An 18,363-nucleotide genomic window follows, 5' to 3' on the forward strand; every position below is an offset into this window, starting at 1 on the left:
CCATGAGATAGATAGTGTTTCTAGACAGTACCATAGATAACTTGCTCCACTTTGCTGGACATTCTAAATAGGTGTTACATTGACCGAGAGCACGGTGCTCCCAGTGGCTTGTCCATGACCCATCATGACCACCTCCAGGCATTTAAGAGCCCAGACTTCTCCCATTGAGTGGCTCCAGCTTCTCTAAGGGACTTGGGGCTTTACTAGATCTCTGCATTCAGTGGCAGACATTCTGGAAGTGTCAAAAGTATGGGGACATTGAGAAGAGCAGTGGTTCTCAGTGGTTGGGGAGAGGGAGGAATGAACAGGCAGACCTGATGGTTTTAAGGTTAGTGAAATTCTTCTGTACTGTAATGGGGTGGTGCACATCACATACATTTCACAAAATGCATAGAGTGTACAACACCAAGAATGAACCCCGATGTACAGCATGGACTTTGGGTGATAAGGATGTGTCCATAGAGGCCCACCAGTTGTAACCAACGTACCATCTGGTGAGGATGTTGACGGTGGGAGAGGCTGTGCATATGCATGAGTAGGAGATCTATGGGAACTCTCTGTGCATTCTGCTCAATTTTGCTGTGAACCTAAAACTCCTCTCAGAAAAAGCTCTATTAAAGACCAAAAAAAGGAGGAAAGCACATTGTCGAAAATGCTCTCTTTGGCACCATAAAAAAAACAAATAATCTTATTTATTTATTTATTTATTTATTTATTTATTGGGAGAGAGAGAGAGAGAGAGAGAGAGAGAGAGAAAGTGCACGTAAGGGAGGGTAGAAAGAGAGAGAATCCCAGGATGGGGGCGGGGAGAGAGAGAGAGAGAGAAGCGGGGCTCACCCAAACAGAACTCGAACCCACGAACCATGAGATCATGACCTGAGCCAAAGTTAGATGCCTACTGACTGAACTACCTAGGCACCCACAAATAATCCCATTTGTCAATGGGCAGAAGATATCCAGATGGCCAGCAGATACATGAAAAGATGTTCAACATCGTTCATCATCAGGGAAAGAGTGAAGAGTCTGTGCTCATCACAATACGTTTTTGCCTCAGGAATGCAGTTTTTAACTTTGTCCTTGGAAATAACTTCAGAGTTACACAAATGGTGTAATGGTGTAATGCAGGAAGAGAACATCCATATACCTTTACCCTTAAGCACATTCGTCGATGTACTACTGGATTTACCTTTCTATACAATCTCCTTTTTTCTTTTTCCTGTTCTAGTTCTAGATTTAGTGCTACCTTTTCCAACGATTAATCATCGGGCATCCTTCCTCTTCCCGTTCTGCTGCCCCAGTCGTTCAATCACCTTCATTATCAATTCTTGCATGAAATTGGCTCTGTTCCCTGGGTAAGACTCATTCATGAAATGGGCCAGGGTCCTTCCGGACAGAAGCAAATTTCTGCATATCTATGTGTCCATCTCCAGTTCCTATGGCCAAATGTCTTCCTTTTCCTCTCCTCTTATGGTCCAAAAGAGAAAGAGAGGGTGGACTGAGTTTCCCATTATTGAGAGGCAGAGAGAGGGGTGGGCTTTCTTCCCCACCGAGGACACACCCAAAGCACTGAGAACTGAGTATGGCCCATGACTTCTTAATAAATGTGTGTGTGTGTGTGTGTGTGTGTGTGTGTGTGTGTGTGTAATAGGGGGGATCTTTTAAGATGTGGAAATGGGCAAGGGTCCATTAGCCTGGGCATATTGGAATCACTGACCCTGAGGTGTGTGGGGGAAGGTAGATGGCAGGGATCCATTATGACTTCTGTAGGTCTTAGGTCCTTTTGGCCAGTTTCCATAAAAACCATATTAAATACCGTACCTTACAACTGCACTGGTATAAAGAGGAGTATGCTCCACTCTGGCTCATGGGTCTATATTCATTATGATGACAGTCACTTTTGGTTAATTGTTTTAAAGAAATTCTAATATTTTGGGGGCGGGGGCCTGGGTGGCTCAGTCAGTTAAGTGTCTGACTCTTGATTCAGCTCAGGTCATGATCTCAGGGTTGGTGGGATTGAGCCCGACATCAGGCTCTGTGTTGACAGCTCCAAACCTGCTTGGGCTTCTCTCTCTCTCCCTTTCTCTGCCCTTCTCCTGCTCGTGCTCTCTCTCTCTTCAAATAAATAAATAAACATTACAAGAAAAATAAATTCTATGGGGCGCCTGGATGCCTCAGTCAGTCAGGCGTCTGACTTCAGCTGAGGTCATGATCTCACAGTTCATGGGTTGGAGCCCCCGGTCAGGCTCTGTGCTGACAGCTGGGAGCCTGGGGCCTGCTTCAGATTCTTTGTCTCCCTCTCTCTCTGCCCCTCCCCTGCTCATGCCCTCTCTCTCTGTCTCCCAAAAATTAAAATTAAAAAAATAAAATAAATAAAATCAAGCCAGGAGTCACCCCTGCTTTGGATAAGTCACATCTCTCCCTGGCTCTACTCCTGACCCCACTCACTTGGGTCAGGTGCAGAGGGCTGAGAGCGGGGCTTAGCCGTACCAGTGGATCAGGGGTACTGCATGCAGCCCAATCAGCAGAGCCTAGGTCTTGAGGACTTCAGAGATAGTCCCAGGGAAAATGGGGGCCACGAGGGTGGAAAAGCACATTTCCAGAGAGAGGACCCCTGTTGTGCTACATGTGGGAAGGAACAGAGCATTTTTCAGATTCCTCAGTCCTTCACCCATGTGTTCTCCAAGGAACAGTTCCCTATGAGCGTGTGTGTAGGTGTGAGCTCAGGCATGGGAGGCTCTCCACAGCCTCCATTTTGATCACATCACATGAAAAGAATTTTCCATTTGCAGATGCTTTATTGAAATGAAAATGTATTTGAGGTTTCAACAGTTGTCTTGCAGTTTATAGATGAAAAGAGAAAGAAGGAAAAAAAGTCGTGGTTTATATTCACCGGCTGTCAGTTGCTGACCATTCTCTGTAGTCCTCGGGGTCTCCGGTCTCGGGGAAAGTTAAAAAGAGTCACAGAACTCACTGGAATACGTTATTTGCTGGAAAACAAACACAGAGACATTACTCCGATGTTCAGCTCTCTGTTCCAAAGTCAAGAGTTGAAAAACACTCATTTCTTCTTGGCTTCTAGGATTTGTCCACACACATCTGGTATCCAAGAATGATTGTGCTGGAGTCAAGATCAGAATGATCTCGTCTCTCATGGTAACGATCAGGAGACTTTACTGATGCCAAACAGGTGCTGGTGTTTCCAGATCTCTTCCCCATCAGGGATCCCTATGCTTCTCAGGGTGCATTTATTTCAACAAAGAATCGTTAAGTCTCAGCCCAAATACAAGGAAATGGGTAGTTTTTGAGTTCTGGCGTGGCCTTACGTGTTAGAAATACCGAAAACGGTCTGACACCGAGACCTTTACCTTTGACACTTACAAAACATTGGAGATGTGCACTCCAAGTGATCGGTCTAATTGACATTTTTAAGGAAAACATTCCAGGGGCACCTGGGTGGCTAGTCAGTTAAGCCTCCGACTTAGGCTCAGGTCATGATCTCACGGTTCGGTTCGTGGTTCGTGGTTTCAAGCCCCATGGGCTCTGAGCTGCCGTCTCGGAGCTTGGAACCTGCTTCAGATTCTGTCTCTCTCTCTCTCTCACTCTCTGTGCCCCCCCCCCCCCCCGCTCACACTCTGTCTCTGTCTCTGTCTCTCTCTCTCCAAAGTGAATAAACTTCAAAACAAACAACAACAAAAAACCCCATCCCACTACTTTTTAAAGTGGTTAATTATGCTAAATACACATAAGATAAAATTGACCATTTTCATCATTGTAAGTATACAGTTCTGCAGCATTAAGTCTATGTATGTTGTGGTGCAACCAATGTCCAGAACGTTTTCAGCTTGCTATTGTTGAACTCTATACCCACTGAACAACCCCCATTTTCCATACCAGCCAACCCCTAGAAGCCACCATTCTACCCTCTGTTTCTAGGAGACTGGCTACTCTAGAAAACTGATATAAATGAACTCATGCAACATATTTGTCTCTTTTTTTGCTGGCTTAGTTCCTTTGTCATAAGGTCCTCAAGGTTCATCCATGTTGGCTCTTCTGAGTGATAAACACTTTTATCTTTAGCTTTGGCAGTATTTCTAAATTGTCACCCTGGAATGTTTCCATAGGAGTATCAAGATAGGGAATACATTATGAAGAACGAAACACTGCTTGTTGTTTTCAACAATTCCATCCCCCAAGGCCAATTCATACCCATGATCTGTCCTTGTCATCTATGGGGTCTTTAATTAATAGTCAAGGAATCCCATCATTTATACTGACAAATTTTGATTGCTTGAAAGCACACTTTAAATTCTTTTAGTAAGAGGTACAGAATCTTCTTCATAATGGATTCTTCTGAACTCTATTAAAACATTCTCATGAACATTTTATTATTTGTTCCTACGAAGAAGGGGCTCATTGTTGCCGGTCACTTCTACCAGTAAGGGACTTCTTGAGAATCAGATGTGTTTTACCTTGATAGAAAATGAGTGTGGGGGCGCCTGGGTGGCGCAGTCGGTTGAGCGTCCGACTTCAGCCAGGTCACGATCTCGCGGTCCGTGAGTTCGAGCCCCGCATCAGGCTCTGGGCTGATGGCTCAGAGCCTGGAGCCTGTTTCTGATTCTGTGTCTCCCTCTCTCTCTGCTCCTCCCCCGTTCATGCTCTGTCTCTCTCTGTCCCAAAAATAAATAAACGTTGAAAAAAAAAAAAATTAAAAAAAAAAAAAAAAAAAAAAGAAAATGAGTGTGGAGGTGCCTGGCTGGCTCAGTGGGGAGAGCCTGTGGCTCTTGATCTCAGTGTTGTGAGTTCGAGCCCACGTTGGGTGGAGAGTGTACTTAATAAAAAACAAGAAAAAAAATTTCAAAATAAAGGAAAAAAATGAGGGGTGCCTGCGTGGCATTCGACTTTGACTCAGGTCATGATCTCGTGGTTCATGAGTTTGAGCCCCACGTTGGGCTCTGTGCTGACAGCTCAGAGCCTGGAGCCTGCTTTGTATTCTGTGTGTGTCTCTCTCTCTGATCCTTCCCCCACTCGCACTCTGTCTCTCTGTCTCTTTCTCAAAAATAAAGAAAGAATAAAAAAAAAAGAAAAATATTGTGGCTCCTGGGTGGCTCAGTTGGCAGGTCATGATCTCCCAGTTCCTGAGATTGAGGCACGTCTGTCTCTGCACTGATAGGGCAGAGCCTGCTTAAGATTCTCTCTCTCTCCCTGTGTCCGCTCCTCCTCTATGCGTGCTCTCTCCCCCTGCCCCTTAAAGTAAATAAATAAACTTAAAAAAAGAAAAAAAGAGAAAGTTTGTGTGTGGATGTGTGAGTGTGTACTAGGATACTGAAGGGTAGTTCAGCCTTTATGTGAATATCGTCCCTCATTTGCCTTTTTCATTTATCATTCACTAAAGATTCCAAGAAGCGCAGAGGCAAATCGGCACTGGGACCTTGGCTGGCTTTCTTGATGTCAAAGTACTCACATGCAGCCACAATTACATTCACTGAAATAAAATAAAGCATGTTGAACACTTGCTTTGGCATCATTAGTGACAAACGTAGAGCCTACTAGTCCCTGCCCCGTGGTTTGAAAGCACATCAGAAGAAACCGTAATTACCATCATCTGTGCATAGTTGTGCAGAGTTTCATTTGACTGGTTGAGAAAACACTGCTTCATATCAGCCAAGGCCTCTTCTTCCTCAGTCTCCCGAACAAAATCCTGAAGAAAATTTTGGTATTCACTAACGCTCACTTCAGGACTGATTGTTTTGTTAACCACCTGCTCTAGAAGTAGGCATCCAGAACCTGAAAGAAAACACATAAAAGTGATCTCAGTTCCGTAGCCCTGAGGCCCCTTTTTGGGAGCACCGAGGATGTTGGTCATCCAACCTACATCCCAGTAGACTCATACATTCAGAAATATGATGGTGAATGGTCTTGAGTTCTCAGTTCTCAGAGAGTAAACTCAGGACCTAGGGTTTCCTTAAGCTTGAAAGCATCTGTGCCCCCTCTCCACCCCAGCACTACCTCCACAGCCCAGAGAAGCCAGACACTACATAACCATGAAACAAAGACACTGGAGAAATGAGGTGGAGCCTGTTGGCCTGAATTTGGGGAACAGGAGGCCTTCCAGAGGGCCCTGACACCACCTTTAGCCCTGAACCTGTCCTTGCTGCACAGAACTCACCAGCAAAGCAGTAAAGGGGGAGGGCAATCAGCACAAGGACTCTCAGCAGCTTCATGGTTGAGGGCAGCTGGTGTTAGCCGGTCAGTCCGACGTGGCAGGGAAGAAAGAACTCACTTGGGAGCTGAGCACCTAGAACTCCTCCTTTTATTCGCCCGGCCATCACCTTAAGCCCTCCCCGAAGTGAGGGACTGAGTCACACAGTAAACGTGGCACTGGGCCAGGGAATGACAGCAAGAATCAGCCCAGCCAGCCTGTGCCCTGTTTGTAGAAACCAAGGAGACAGCTTGTTGGACTCAAAACTATTTTGGAACTGCAATAATGATAACATTATTGCATTAATTTAGATGAAATTAATGCAAAAGTGCTTGCTAGCTAATGAAACGAAGACAGAGTGTGCCTGTGTTGTCATGCTTGTTGTTTTATTATTGTTGTGGTCTTTATTAGTCTCCTTCCACCTGTCCTCCTTCTTGAACGGATGGATAGCTTCGAATCCTGTGTTCCCATGGGCTCACCACGCATCTGGGCTCGGTGCAATACCAGATAGCTCCTCAGGAGGGCAGACTTCCCGTGTCCATAGACCCTTTTAACAAGGGGCTGGACGTTTAGGAAATCCTAACAATGTCAAACTTTCTCTAAAGGCTATTTGTGCAAAGACTATCTCAATTGATTAACTAATTTCATAAATTCATTCTATTCTGAATCTATGAATAATCTTTTTTTTCCGTTGTTTGGGTTTTTTTTCCCCATCAGTTAAAGGGTGATGTGAAGAAGCAGAGCAACTGATCACTCAGCAGAGGCAGTCCTGAATGGAGGAATGGTGGTAGGGACTGGGCTCAAGCAGATATGGATTTATTTTATTTTTTCAGTGTTTGTTTCTGAGAAAGGGAGAGAGAGAGAGAGAGAGAGAGAGAGAGAGAGAGCGCTCACATGAGTGGGAGGAGGGGCAGGGGGAGAGGGGGCAGAGGAACCAAGCAGGCTCTGAGCTGACAGCAGCCAGCACAACATGACACGGGGCTCAAACTCACAAACTGTGACATCATGACCTGAGCTGAAGTTGGACGCCCAACTGACTGAGCCACCCAGGTGCCCCAAGATGTGGATTTAAATCTTGGATGCAGGACCTAGTCATGAAGTGTCTTAGGGCAAGTTAACTTGCTGGTTATTTCAAGCTTCTTTTGCCTCATTTCTAAAATGCGCATAAATCAGACCACACCTGGTTTTGCAAGGATGACAGACACTCTGTAAAGAACTTACTGCAGGGCTTAGAACAAGGTAATCATGCATAAATGGGAGGTACCATCCATCCATCCATCCATCCATCCACGCAAGCATCCATCCATCCAAACATCCATTGTTTTGTATGGAAACCAATTTGACGATAAATTTTTATATATTAAAAACAACAACAATAAAAAAACCACAAACATCCATTGTTCAAAGGTAACCATGAGCTTCCCCCATGAGTGGATCCTGTGCTGCATGTCCCAGATTCAGCTGTCAGACCAGGACCTTGCTCCTGTGGAGCTTACCTCTTACAAGGGAGGCAACAAAAAGCCCCTAACTGGGGTGCCTGGATGGCTTAGTTGGTCAAGTGCCTGACTTAGGCTGAGGGCACAATCTCACAGTTCATGGGTTTGAGCCCTGCGTCAGGCTCAAAAAATGTTCACAAAGCCATAAATAAAAAGCCCATAACTGAATGAGTGACTTCAGAAAGTGATTTGTAGGGAACAACAAAACAGCCATGAGGGGCAGCATCCTGTACAGAGGGCCAGGCCAGCTATAGCTAGATGAGTGGACAATGATTATCAAGGGGAAGATCTTGGGATGGGTGTCTAGGCAGAGAGCACAGCAGGTACAGAGGTTCTCTCTAGAGCAGTTGGTACTGGGCAAGAGAATGACAGCGAGGATGGTGTGCCTCTTGCTGTCGAGAGAGAGGACAGCCTCATAGTCTAGAAAAGCCATATCAGTTTATGTGGAGATGATATGAAGGTCAAAGGAACAAGAGAAACTAGGTTGGCTCAAGTAAAAAAAAAAAAAAAAAAAAAAAGAAAGAAAGAAAAGAAAGTGATGAGTGAGCCAGACAGATGAGTTGATTATTTGTGAATGCCGTATTTGCTGTTTAGATGATCTGGGACTCGTTTCTTCCCATGATTCAGCCGGAACATAAGTTTCCAAGAACAATATCCTTTAGGGACAGGCTAGCAATAGGGAAGAAGGTTATGTTCTTCTGTGCGTACTTTCTCGCCCAGTTGACCATTGCTGCCAATCTCCATTCCAAACGACAGTGTTCAAATGACGGACTTTACTGATGAAATGGGAGACATTTTGGTTAGGACAAAATGGGGCCTCTCCCTGGTGCCCCAGTTGTTAGGGACTTGCCCTGTTACCTGCTGGGATGCTGGTCTCTTCAGAGGTTTCATACCCAGCTCAGCTAGGCTACAATCCCACCTCGCGTGCTTGGTGCCCACAAGAAAGCGGTGTATTTTTTTGTTTTACCTTCATGTTTCCTCCACAGCAGATGATGATCATTCTTAGGTGAATCAAATAACAATAACTCAGCCCACAAAGGACTCATTTGCGAGCCAGTGGTTACAAGGAGAAATAGAAGAAACCACAATGCTTGTGCAGGCAGCCTGACTTTTTTTCTCTTCCCCGAAGGAGCTTTCACTCAAGTCCCCAAGTGAAGTTCAGAAATTAGCCTTCAGCTTCGGTGTTTGGGTGACACTTACTGATCACCTATTATGACAAACCATGGTATGTGGGTGAATTTGCACAGGTACTTATTTCACTGTGAATACCTTGTGTTGTGGGAGAGATAGAGAAAGTTATGTGGCACGACACAATTATGTTTGGCCTGTCCTCGGGCTCATGCAAGACCTGAGATGTACTCACACCAAGTTGATCATTTGAGGCTTTGCCATCCTTTTTTTTTTTTTTTTTCCAACGTTTATTTATTTTTGGGACAGAGAGAGACAGAGCATGAACGGGGCAGGGGCAGAGAGAGAGGGAGACACAGAATCGGAAACAGGCTCCAGGCTCTGAGCCGTCAGCCCAGAACCTGACGCGGGGCTCGAACTCACGGACCGCGAGATCGTGACCTGGCTGAAGTCGGACGCTCAACCGACTGCGCCACCCAGGCGCCCCGAGGCTTTGCCATCCTTAATAAAAGTGACAACAGTCTGTGAGAGCCATTTCCCCCCCAGTGATTCCTGCATTGGCAGCAAAGCCTAGGAATGAGTTATTTTGACATTTAGATGGTCTTTAGGCATTTTTAAATTGTAGGTTTCTGATACTGATCCACTTGACAGTATTTAGGGACATGATAACCCATATGTTTTTGCCCATTCATTCTGTAACACTGGTTCTGCCCCTCCCCTCCAGGGCTGCTGGGACATTAACCTCAGGCATGTTTTTTGAAAGTGAACCTCTTCTTCAGTAAGATCATACCAAAGTCTAAGACTTGGATGGGAAGGTACTTCCATGGGCCAGAAACTTTCAGAAAGGTGCTGGCCTTGGAGACATCTGGATGGCAGTGCAAGGTGGGTTGTTCACATTACCTGGGCCTTTCCAGGTACACCTCTTGCCTTGGGCCAGTCCTGGTCTGGAGATTTCCCAGCTGTGTCTCTTTGTACAATGGGAACATCCTGGGGTTGTCATATGTCCTCAGAACGGGTTTGGGCACAGAGCTGGTGCCATGTACCTGCAGGCTGCCAGTGATTAATTTCATAAAATGGTGAAAGGCCTTATGCTAACCCTTGGATGTCTAGGGCCATTGGAGACCCCTGGAAACTTCCTTCAACTTCACATTCTCTGAAAGATCTGGAGAAGATCATGTTCAGAGCGTAGCCAAAATCCTACGTTTGAGCCTAGAGCACGGTATTTTGATCCATGCTTACTTGATACTGTTCTGACTTCCTGGAAGAGTTTTATTGAGACATAACACGTAGAGCCTCTGTCAAACATATTCTACATCCTGTTGATTTATTAATCTTCTCAAGGCCCAAAGCAATGTTCAATTACCCATTTTTAAAAATCATGAAAACATAAGAGTAAAACAACAATTAAAAAAGGGGGGGGCAGGTGCCTGGGTGGCTCAGTGGGTTAACCGTCTGACTTCGGCTCAGGTCATGATTTTGAGTTTCGTGAGTTTAAGCTCCGCATCGGGCTCTTTGCTCACAGCTCAGAACTTGGATCCCACCTTGGTTTCTGTGTCTCTCTGTCTCTGTTCCTCCCTCACTTGCACTCTGTCTCGCTGTCTCTCTCTCAAAAATAAATAAAGATTAAAAAACATTAAGAAAACATGAATAGCAAACCATGGTGAACACTCACTGGATGCAAGGCCCTGGTGCAAACCTCCTTTAATCAGACGACAACACAACGCGCCGGAAGATGATGAAATTTGTTGGCCAAATGCGGATACTTTGGAGTGTGAAAGAGGACACAAAATGGATGGAATGCCAGGACAACAGCATAAACCAGGATTCTCCTGAGGAAACTGAGATGTGTGGTCATCCTCCATTGGTGGCAATCTCCTCTCCGGTTTCGCGGGTACAATCGGAAACCAGTCCCTGTATGCAGAGGGCAGGGAGAGACAGAAGAAAAGGTGGCCGCTGCAGGTTGGTAGGTGGCAGGTTTAATGAGCAAAGGAACCGACACAGGAGGGCGCCTGGGTGGCTCAGTTGGTTAAGTGTCTAATTTCAACTCAGGTCATGATCTCACAGTTCGTGAATTCGAGCCCCACGATGGGCTCTCTGCTGTCAGCACAGAGCTCGCTTTGGCTCCTCTGTGCCTCCCACTCTGTCTGCCCCTCCCCCACTGGTGCTCACTCCCCCCACCATCTCAAAATAAATAAATAAACTGAACACGAGGGGCACCTGACTAGCTCAGTGGGTGAAGCGTCCGACTTCAGCTCAGCTCTTCTGTGGCTCAGGTCATAATCTCATGGTTCATGAGTTTGAGCCCCACGTGGGGCTCTGTGCTGACAGCTGGGAGCCTGGAGCCTGCTTCAGGTTCTGTGTCTCCATCTCTCTCTCTCTCTCCCACTCCTGCCTGTGCTCTGTCTCTGAGAAATGAATAAACGTTAAAATAAATTAGAAAAAAGAAAGTAAAGACAAAAAAGATGCGTAGATCTCCACACCTATGTTCCAGAGTCAGAAACTTTATACAGAGGCAGTAAGTGGGTTCAGTCACACTGAACACAGTTCAGATGGTCTCAACGCGACATCATACTGTCTCAAGGCATTGTCGTTGGAGCAGCTTCTGGGGTGGAATAGGGCTAAGTGGAACCCACATTCCAAGAACAGGGCAGGTGGGTGAGGAGCCCCCAGTTTCCAGGGTCCAGCTCATGGGTCAACTGGAGGTCACATCCTCTCCCCTGACCCCTCCCCATGAGGAGTGCGTGTCATTTCTCCCTATATGTAGATAATGGGACAAGGGAGGTCACGTATCTTGACCAAAGGCATACTGCTTATGGGTGACAGAGCTCCTTAGGGAAGGAGCCTGGTGTTTCTGACTGAGAGATAGCTCCTGACACTATTGACCTCCTTGGTTTGACCCTTGTGGACGTCCACTTTAGGGCTCCAATGGATTCTGGTGATCTTGACTCACACAACTGCCCTATGTGAACTCCAGGTTGAATTCTGTGTGCACCGCCCCCCTCCGCCCTCCACCCAGTTTTCTGCTGGAGGCCTTTGCTCCCTGTGGACTCCCTTCCCCACTGTTTTGCCTCAGTCCTACAGGGTTGAAACTCCTCATTCACTCCTGATGCCACATCCAAGACAGCCCACTTCTGCCCTTCCCTGGGCCCTGAATCTCTAGGGATCTCCCTTGTCGACACCCCTTGGCACCCTGGGAGCAGCTCTCCCCTGATATCTTCAGAATCCTGACCCCATGGTCCTTCCTCCCTGTGAGGCTCCCAAGGGCACCGCCTGTGCACTGCTGGTCATTGTGTGATGGCAGCGATAAGGTGGTGCTTAATTAATTGTTGTGTAACTGCTTTTCAGGGCAGATGCTGAATTTATATAAAGATTCCACTGATGATATTACATGTTTTATCCTTACGTCTATTTCGAGAGAGAAACACATTTACATTTGACTCTTTAGTAAAGTTAGGGATCAAACCCAACACTAAAACCAGTCATCCACCTGTCATTCTGGTGCTACCTCCACTTTCTTTATGTTCCTGAATGAGGACTTTTTTTCCTCTCTTTTTTTTAAGCATTATTTTTTAATTTATTTTTTAAATTTACATTCATAATTTAGTTATCATATGCTGCAACAATGATTTCAGGAGCAGATTCCTTAATGCCCCTTACCCATTTAGTCCATCCCTCGTCCCACAACCCCTCCAGTAACCTTCTGTTCTCCCTATTTAAGAGTCTCTTATGTTTTGTCCCCCTCCTGGTTTTTATATTATTTTTCTTCCCTTCCCTTATGTTCATCTGTTTTGCATATTAAGTCCTCATATGAGTGAAATCATGTGGTATTTGTCTTCCTCTGACTGACTAATTTTGCTTAGTCATAATACCCTCTAGTTCCATTCATGTAGTCGCACACGGCAAGATTTCATTCACTTTGATTGCCGAGTAATACTCCATTGTGTGTGTGTGTGTGTATACATACATATATATATGTATATGTACATATATATGTATGTGTATATATATCTACATACACGACATCTTTATCCATTCATCCATCGAGGGACATGTGGGCTCTTTCCATACTTTGGCTATTGTCGATAACGCTGCTATAAACATTGGGGTGCATGTGTCCCTTAGAAACAGCATACCTGTATCCCTTGGATAAATCCCTAATAGTGTAATTGCTGGATCGTAGGGTGGTTCTGTTCTTAATTTTTTGAGGAACCTCCATACTGACTTCCAGAGTGGCGGCACCAGCTTGCATTCCCACCAGCAGTGCAAAAGAGATCCTCATTCTCCACATCCTGGCCAACATCTGTTGTGGCCTGTTCTGTTAGCCATTCTGAAATGGCTGAGATGGTATCTCATTGTGGTTTTGATTTGTGTTTCCCTGATGATGAGTGATGTTGAACATTTTTTCATGTGTCGGTGGGCCATCTGGATGTCTTCTCTGGAGAAATGTCTATTCATGTCTTTGGCCCATTTCTTCACTGGATGATTTGTTTTTTTGGTGTGGAGTTTGAGAAGTTCTTTATAGATTTTGGATACTAACCCTTTATCTGATAGGTGGTTTGCAAATATCTTCTCCCATTCTGTCGGTTGCCTTTAAGTTTCCCTGATTGTTTCCTTCACTGTGCAGATTTTTATTTTGAGGAAATCCCAAGAATTCATTTTGCTCGTTTCCCTTGCCTCTGGAGATGTGTTGAGTAAGAAGTTGCTGCGGCCAAGGTCAAAGAGGTTTGGCTTGTTTCTCCTAGAGAATTTTGATGGCTACAGCCTTACATATAGGTCTTTCATCCATTTTGAGTTTATGTTTGCATCTGGTGTAAGAAAGTGGTCCAGGTTTATTTTTCTGCATGTGCCTGTCCAGTTTACCCAGCACCACTTGCTGAAGAGACTGTCTTTATTCCTTTGGATATTCTTTCCTGCTGCATCAAAGATCAGTTGGCCATACGTTTGTGGGTCCATTACTGGGTTTTCCATTCTGTTCCATTGATCTGAGGGTCTGTTTTTGTGCCAGTACCATACTGTCTTGATGAATACAGCTTTGTAATACAGCTTGAAGTCTGGGATTGTGATGCCTCCTGCCTTGGTTAAATTTTCAAGATTGCTTTGGCTATTCGGGGTCTTTTCTGGTGCCATACAAATTTGATGATTGTTTGTTCTATATCTGTGAAGAGTGCTGGTGGTACTTTGATAGATATTGCATTGAATATGTAGATTGCTTTTTGTAGTATTGACATTTTAACAATATTTGTTCTTCCTCTCCAAGAGTATGGAATATTTTTCCATTTTGTGTCTTGTTTATTTTCTTTCATAAGGTTTCTACAGTTTTCAGTGTATAGATTTTTCACTTTGGTTAGATTTATTGGTAGGTATTTTATGATTTTTGGTGCAATGATAAATGGGATCGATTCCTGGATTTCTCGTTCTGTTGCTTCATTGTTCCAAATTATAAATGGGATCGATTTCTTGTTTTCTCTTTCTGTTGCTTCATTGTTGTGTATAGGAATGCAACTGATTTCTGTGCATTGATTTGTATCCTGAAACTTTGCTGAAATCATGGATCAGTTCTAGCCGTTGTTTTGGTGGAATCTTTTGGGTTTTCAATAAAGAGTATCATGTCATCTGCACAGTGTGAAAGTTGGACCACCTGTCCTAGATGAGGACTTTGATGTCACAATAGGGAGAGGGATGTGGAGTGCAGGAGGAAGTGCGAGCCCCTGCCCTTATGGTCTGGGCCACCTCAGTCTCCCTGTTCCTTAGAAGTAACCATTATCTTGATCCAACTGAACTTTGATCCAATGTAACCCGGATCTATCTCATGACTTGAGGCTTCACACCGGATTTGGAAGCCACGCCAGGATCAGGTGTTGCCTGCAGTTAATTCTCCTTGGCTCATTCACCAAAACCCTGAACTTTACACAACTTGACATTTCCAAGAGACAGGTGGTTAGCCATTTACTCCTGACACACGTGGGACAGTTCATATAGCTCATTAGATATCTACACCATTATCTTCTAGATTGACTTAGGAATTTTCCCTCACTACATGCCAAGATTTTCTTGCCAAACATAGGCAAGCACAATTGTGAACCTCTGGTTCTCAGGGGGCATGACAAGAGGGACATGGGAGAACTGATATAAAGCTTTTCCACTGGAAAGACAGGGATTTTCAACTGAAGCTGACTGACTCCCTCCTTCCACCCAAACCTGTGGACATTTGTCAATGTTGGGAGATGTCTTGGGTGTCCCCACAGGGTGAGGGGGATGCCACTGGCATCAAGTGGTAGAGACTAGCCGATGCTCAGGTGGTCTACTCAAAACAAGAAGTTTTCAGCCTCAATTGACAATAAGGCATTGATTCAGAAATCTAGTGCTAGAGAAATATCTAAAAACAGTTGTCTTTGTAGTGAACGATTAGTAGTGTTAGGTAGCCTCACGCTAGGTGGACAGTGAGCAGAGCCCCAGTGCAGACAGATGCCAGTGGGAGCGTCAGCATCTGTGTTGTTTGGTGAGCAGAGCTCAGTCTCATGTCATGTCCAGGGCTTTGCCCAAGTTTGTTCTTGGTCACGGAGGACCTTGGCTTCATTCTGTCATCCACATCCTCGTTTTCCTTCAAAATCCAACTCAGTCATCAACCTCCTCCTATAGTCTGCCTTCAGGGAGAATGCGTAGCTCATAAGGGTCTAGTTCTTTGGTAAATGTCTACAGACCTTTGATTTCTATGATAGAATCTCCCTCCCAGGAATATATTTGATATCTTTTTTCAGTTCTCTTTTGTCTTTTGACCTGATCATGAGTTCCTCAAGGAAATCCATTAATTCTTCCCATACAAGACACAAGTTGCTCCTAAGTTTGGTACAGTGCACGTTCCAAGTAGACCTGAGATAATTTGCCACATCACAACCTATTTCTTGCGAAATTTCCACCTGACCATTTCTTTGGCCCCTCATTTTCTATCCTGTCCTTTCTTTTCATTTCTAACAACGTCCTGTATTTTTCAAAATTTGCATTTTAAAATAGGGATAAGGAAGCACTGTTCCAAAAGGAGAATAGTGAGAAACGGCTTCCACTGAGAAGCACTGGAGCCATGTCTCTCCGTATCCACACCATGTAGCCTCATACTCAGCTACCACTTCTTTCACTGTGTCTCCTGGTTTTGACGTGTTCACAAATTTGTTAACTGTTCTCTATTGATTCATTCATTAAAACCTGTGTTATAGCCTGTGTTGACTGGATCCCATGCCTTATCTTTCCTCATCTACTCTTTTTTGGTAAAGCATATCCTCCCATGCCTTTTGAGAAAAAGCTCAATGGAGATAAAACTTTTGAAGATTTGCACTTCGGAAATCTCCATTCAGCGTCATGCTTAAATGACATTTGGCTGCACAAAGAATTCCATTCATATACAATGAAAGGTTTAAGCCTGTGAATTTTTACTATTACTCCTGTGTCTTCCAGTCTCTTGTTGAATGGGTTTTTATTCCCCATCCTTGGATATGACCTAGTATTTCCTTCAGAAAGAAATACCTTCCTTTGAGTGATGCCGAAAAAAAAAAAATCACAGAAATGTGTTTTGATGTGAGGAGTGAGTGAGATACTCAGTTTCATATTTTTCATTTATAGGAAATTTTCTTGTAGTCTTTCTTTGATTTTCTTCCCACCATGATCTGTGTCATTCTGGAAACCTGATAGCTGGGTCTCATGGACTTATGCTTTCACATGCTTTTCTTTTCTCCAACATTTGTGTTCTCTACTTGTGTTTCCGTAATACATACATTATTTTTGTTCCAAGATTCTGCTTTGTCCTTCAACTCGTTACTTTTTTTCAGCTGTCACATTTTTAGTTTTTCCAGAGCTCCTTGTTTTACTCTGAATGTTTTTTAAGCCATAAAGAGATGAAGAGGTCTTGGTAATCTGGGTTTTCTGAAGATCCATGAAAGAATCCATGGGAGAAAGAGCTGCCTGGCCCAGAAACTATGGACTAATTGCAAAAGAGTATGAGTCAGTTAAGAACTTTCTTGTCTTCTTGTCTCTCCTCATTTTAGGCCCCAGCTCTGTCAGAAACTATGGTTAGCTGCTGGGGGACAGAGAAAGTAGTAGTAAAGGAGAGAGAAAAAGGAGAAATCTCCATTTTGGAACAATAGGAGGTTTTGATTATTATACAGGCCTGAATACGCTAATTTCAGAAGAGAGACATTAAACTTCATATCCTACAAAATGGAGAACCTTCGAACGTTTGCTCGAAGTAAGCAATGGCAAAAGCAGAGTTTTGTGTTCAGAGTGTTGACCTTGTCATAGAGAGGAAGATGGATGTAGGGAGGAGCCTAGGAGGAGGGGGTCCCTGGGCAGAGAGTGGTCATCTGTGTTCAGGGGGACAATGAGAAGCCTCAAGGACAAAGTCAAAAGACTCTGCGTACATCAATCCTTCCTACTTAGTGTAACTCAGTTGTGAGTTCGAGTCAGAGTTTCTGGAAAATTAGATGTATCTCAACCAAGAAGAATCTAGGAGGCAAATCAAACAGAGAGTTGACCCCAGACACCATTTGAGTGTGAGGCTCAGCCACTCTGGGGAAGTATGTCCAGTGGAGATTGCATTACAGGCCTGCTCCCATTTAGTTATCTTTCTCCTGCCTCAGAGAGCTATAGCTTCTGGAGTCTGTGTGCGCATGCACACATGTGTGTATACATGCGTGGGTGCGTGTGGGTGTTTGGTAAAGTAGACATAACATAAAAGTTACCATTTGAACCACGTTTAAACGTACGATTCAGCTGCATTAAGTGCATTCCCAATGTTGTCATGGCTACCCATTTCCAGAACCCATGTCAGACAGAAACTCTGCCCTCAGTAAACATGAATTCTTTCAACTTCTCTTCTCCCAGCCCCAGCCTTTACAATCTTTCTTGATTAACTTCGCACTCTTGATCAGCAGCTCATGTAGGAAAATGTTCCCATATGAGACCCTGAGTTTATTAGTTTTATAACAAGGTAACCGATGAATACACCTGAAATTACTGGGCTTGAAGGGCCACAGAAGTAGCTAAGGAAAGGTCTTAAGGGAGACGGTGGCTGGCTGACTCAGTGGGAAGAGCACGGGACTCTTGATCTGGGGGTCATGAGTTCGAGCCCCCTGTAGCGGGGAGAGACTACTTCGATAAAAATAAAACTTAAAAAAGGAAAAGAAGGTTCTCAAGGTGAGCACTGTGGTGATGCTAGGGTCATCGGAGTCTCATGGAGGTCCTGCCCTTCTTCCCGGTCAACAGGTGGCACTTGCTTCCCTAGTCACTGAGCGGCTGGCACCCGAAGGAGTTGGAGATGAGGAAATGAGGGCTGCATGGGTTTTACCTGCAGAGATATCTACATGTGTGTATAGCAGCTGGGGGAAGTCTGGGCATCGTTTTGCTGTTTAGGTCCTCCTGGGTGATTCTAACACAGAGCCAGGGGTGAGGAACGCTTGAGTAAGACATTCTTCCTCCTCACATTCAATGGTGGTAATCATCTTTTCCCTTCCCGGATACTAGCAGGGACTGACACAGAACATGTAAACCTTC

The 18,363-nt window shown here is 44.6% G+C and overlaps 1 protein-coding gene and 1 long non-coding RNA gene across 2 annotated transcripts; one reads left to right on the plus strand and one right to left on the minus strand.

Annotated features, from left to right (window-relative positions):
- Positions 1 to 2,987: 2,987 nt before the first annotated feature.
- On the plus strand, positions 2,988 to 5,512 carry LOC147576416 (uncharacterized). The gene is made up of 2 exons (XR_015240782.1): positions 2,988 to 3,187; positions 5,393 to 5,512. It is a non-coding gene; the product is annotated as an uncharacterized LOC147576416 (long non-coding RNA).
- Positions 5,513 to 5,524: 12 nt separating this feature from the next.
- LOC147576417 (mammaglobin-A-like) lies at positions 5,525 to 6,296 on the minus strand. Its single transcript, XM_086679320.1, has 2 exons — positions 6,167 to 6,296; positions 5,525 to 5,784 (listed from the first exon to the last, which is right to left on the minus strand). Exons 1-2 carry the CDS (start codon positions 6,219 to 6,221, stop codon positions 5,525 to 5,527), a joined length of 315 nt encoding a protein of 104 aa, XP_086535446.1. The 5' UTR covers positions 6,222 to 6,296.
- Between the last annotated feature and the right edge of the window lie 12,067 nt (positions 6,297 to 18,363).

Source organism: Puma concolor, chromosome D1 (genome assembly GCF_028749965.1).
Source record: "Puma concolor isolate L17-30 chromosome D1, mPumCon1.1.hap2, whole genome shotgun sequence".
Taxonomy (NCBI): domain Eukaryota; kingdom Metazoa; phylum Chordata; class Mammalia; order Carnivora; family Felidae; genus Puma; species Puma concolor.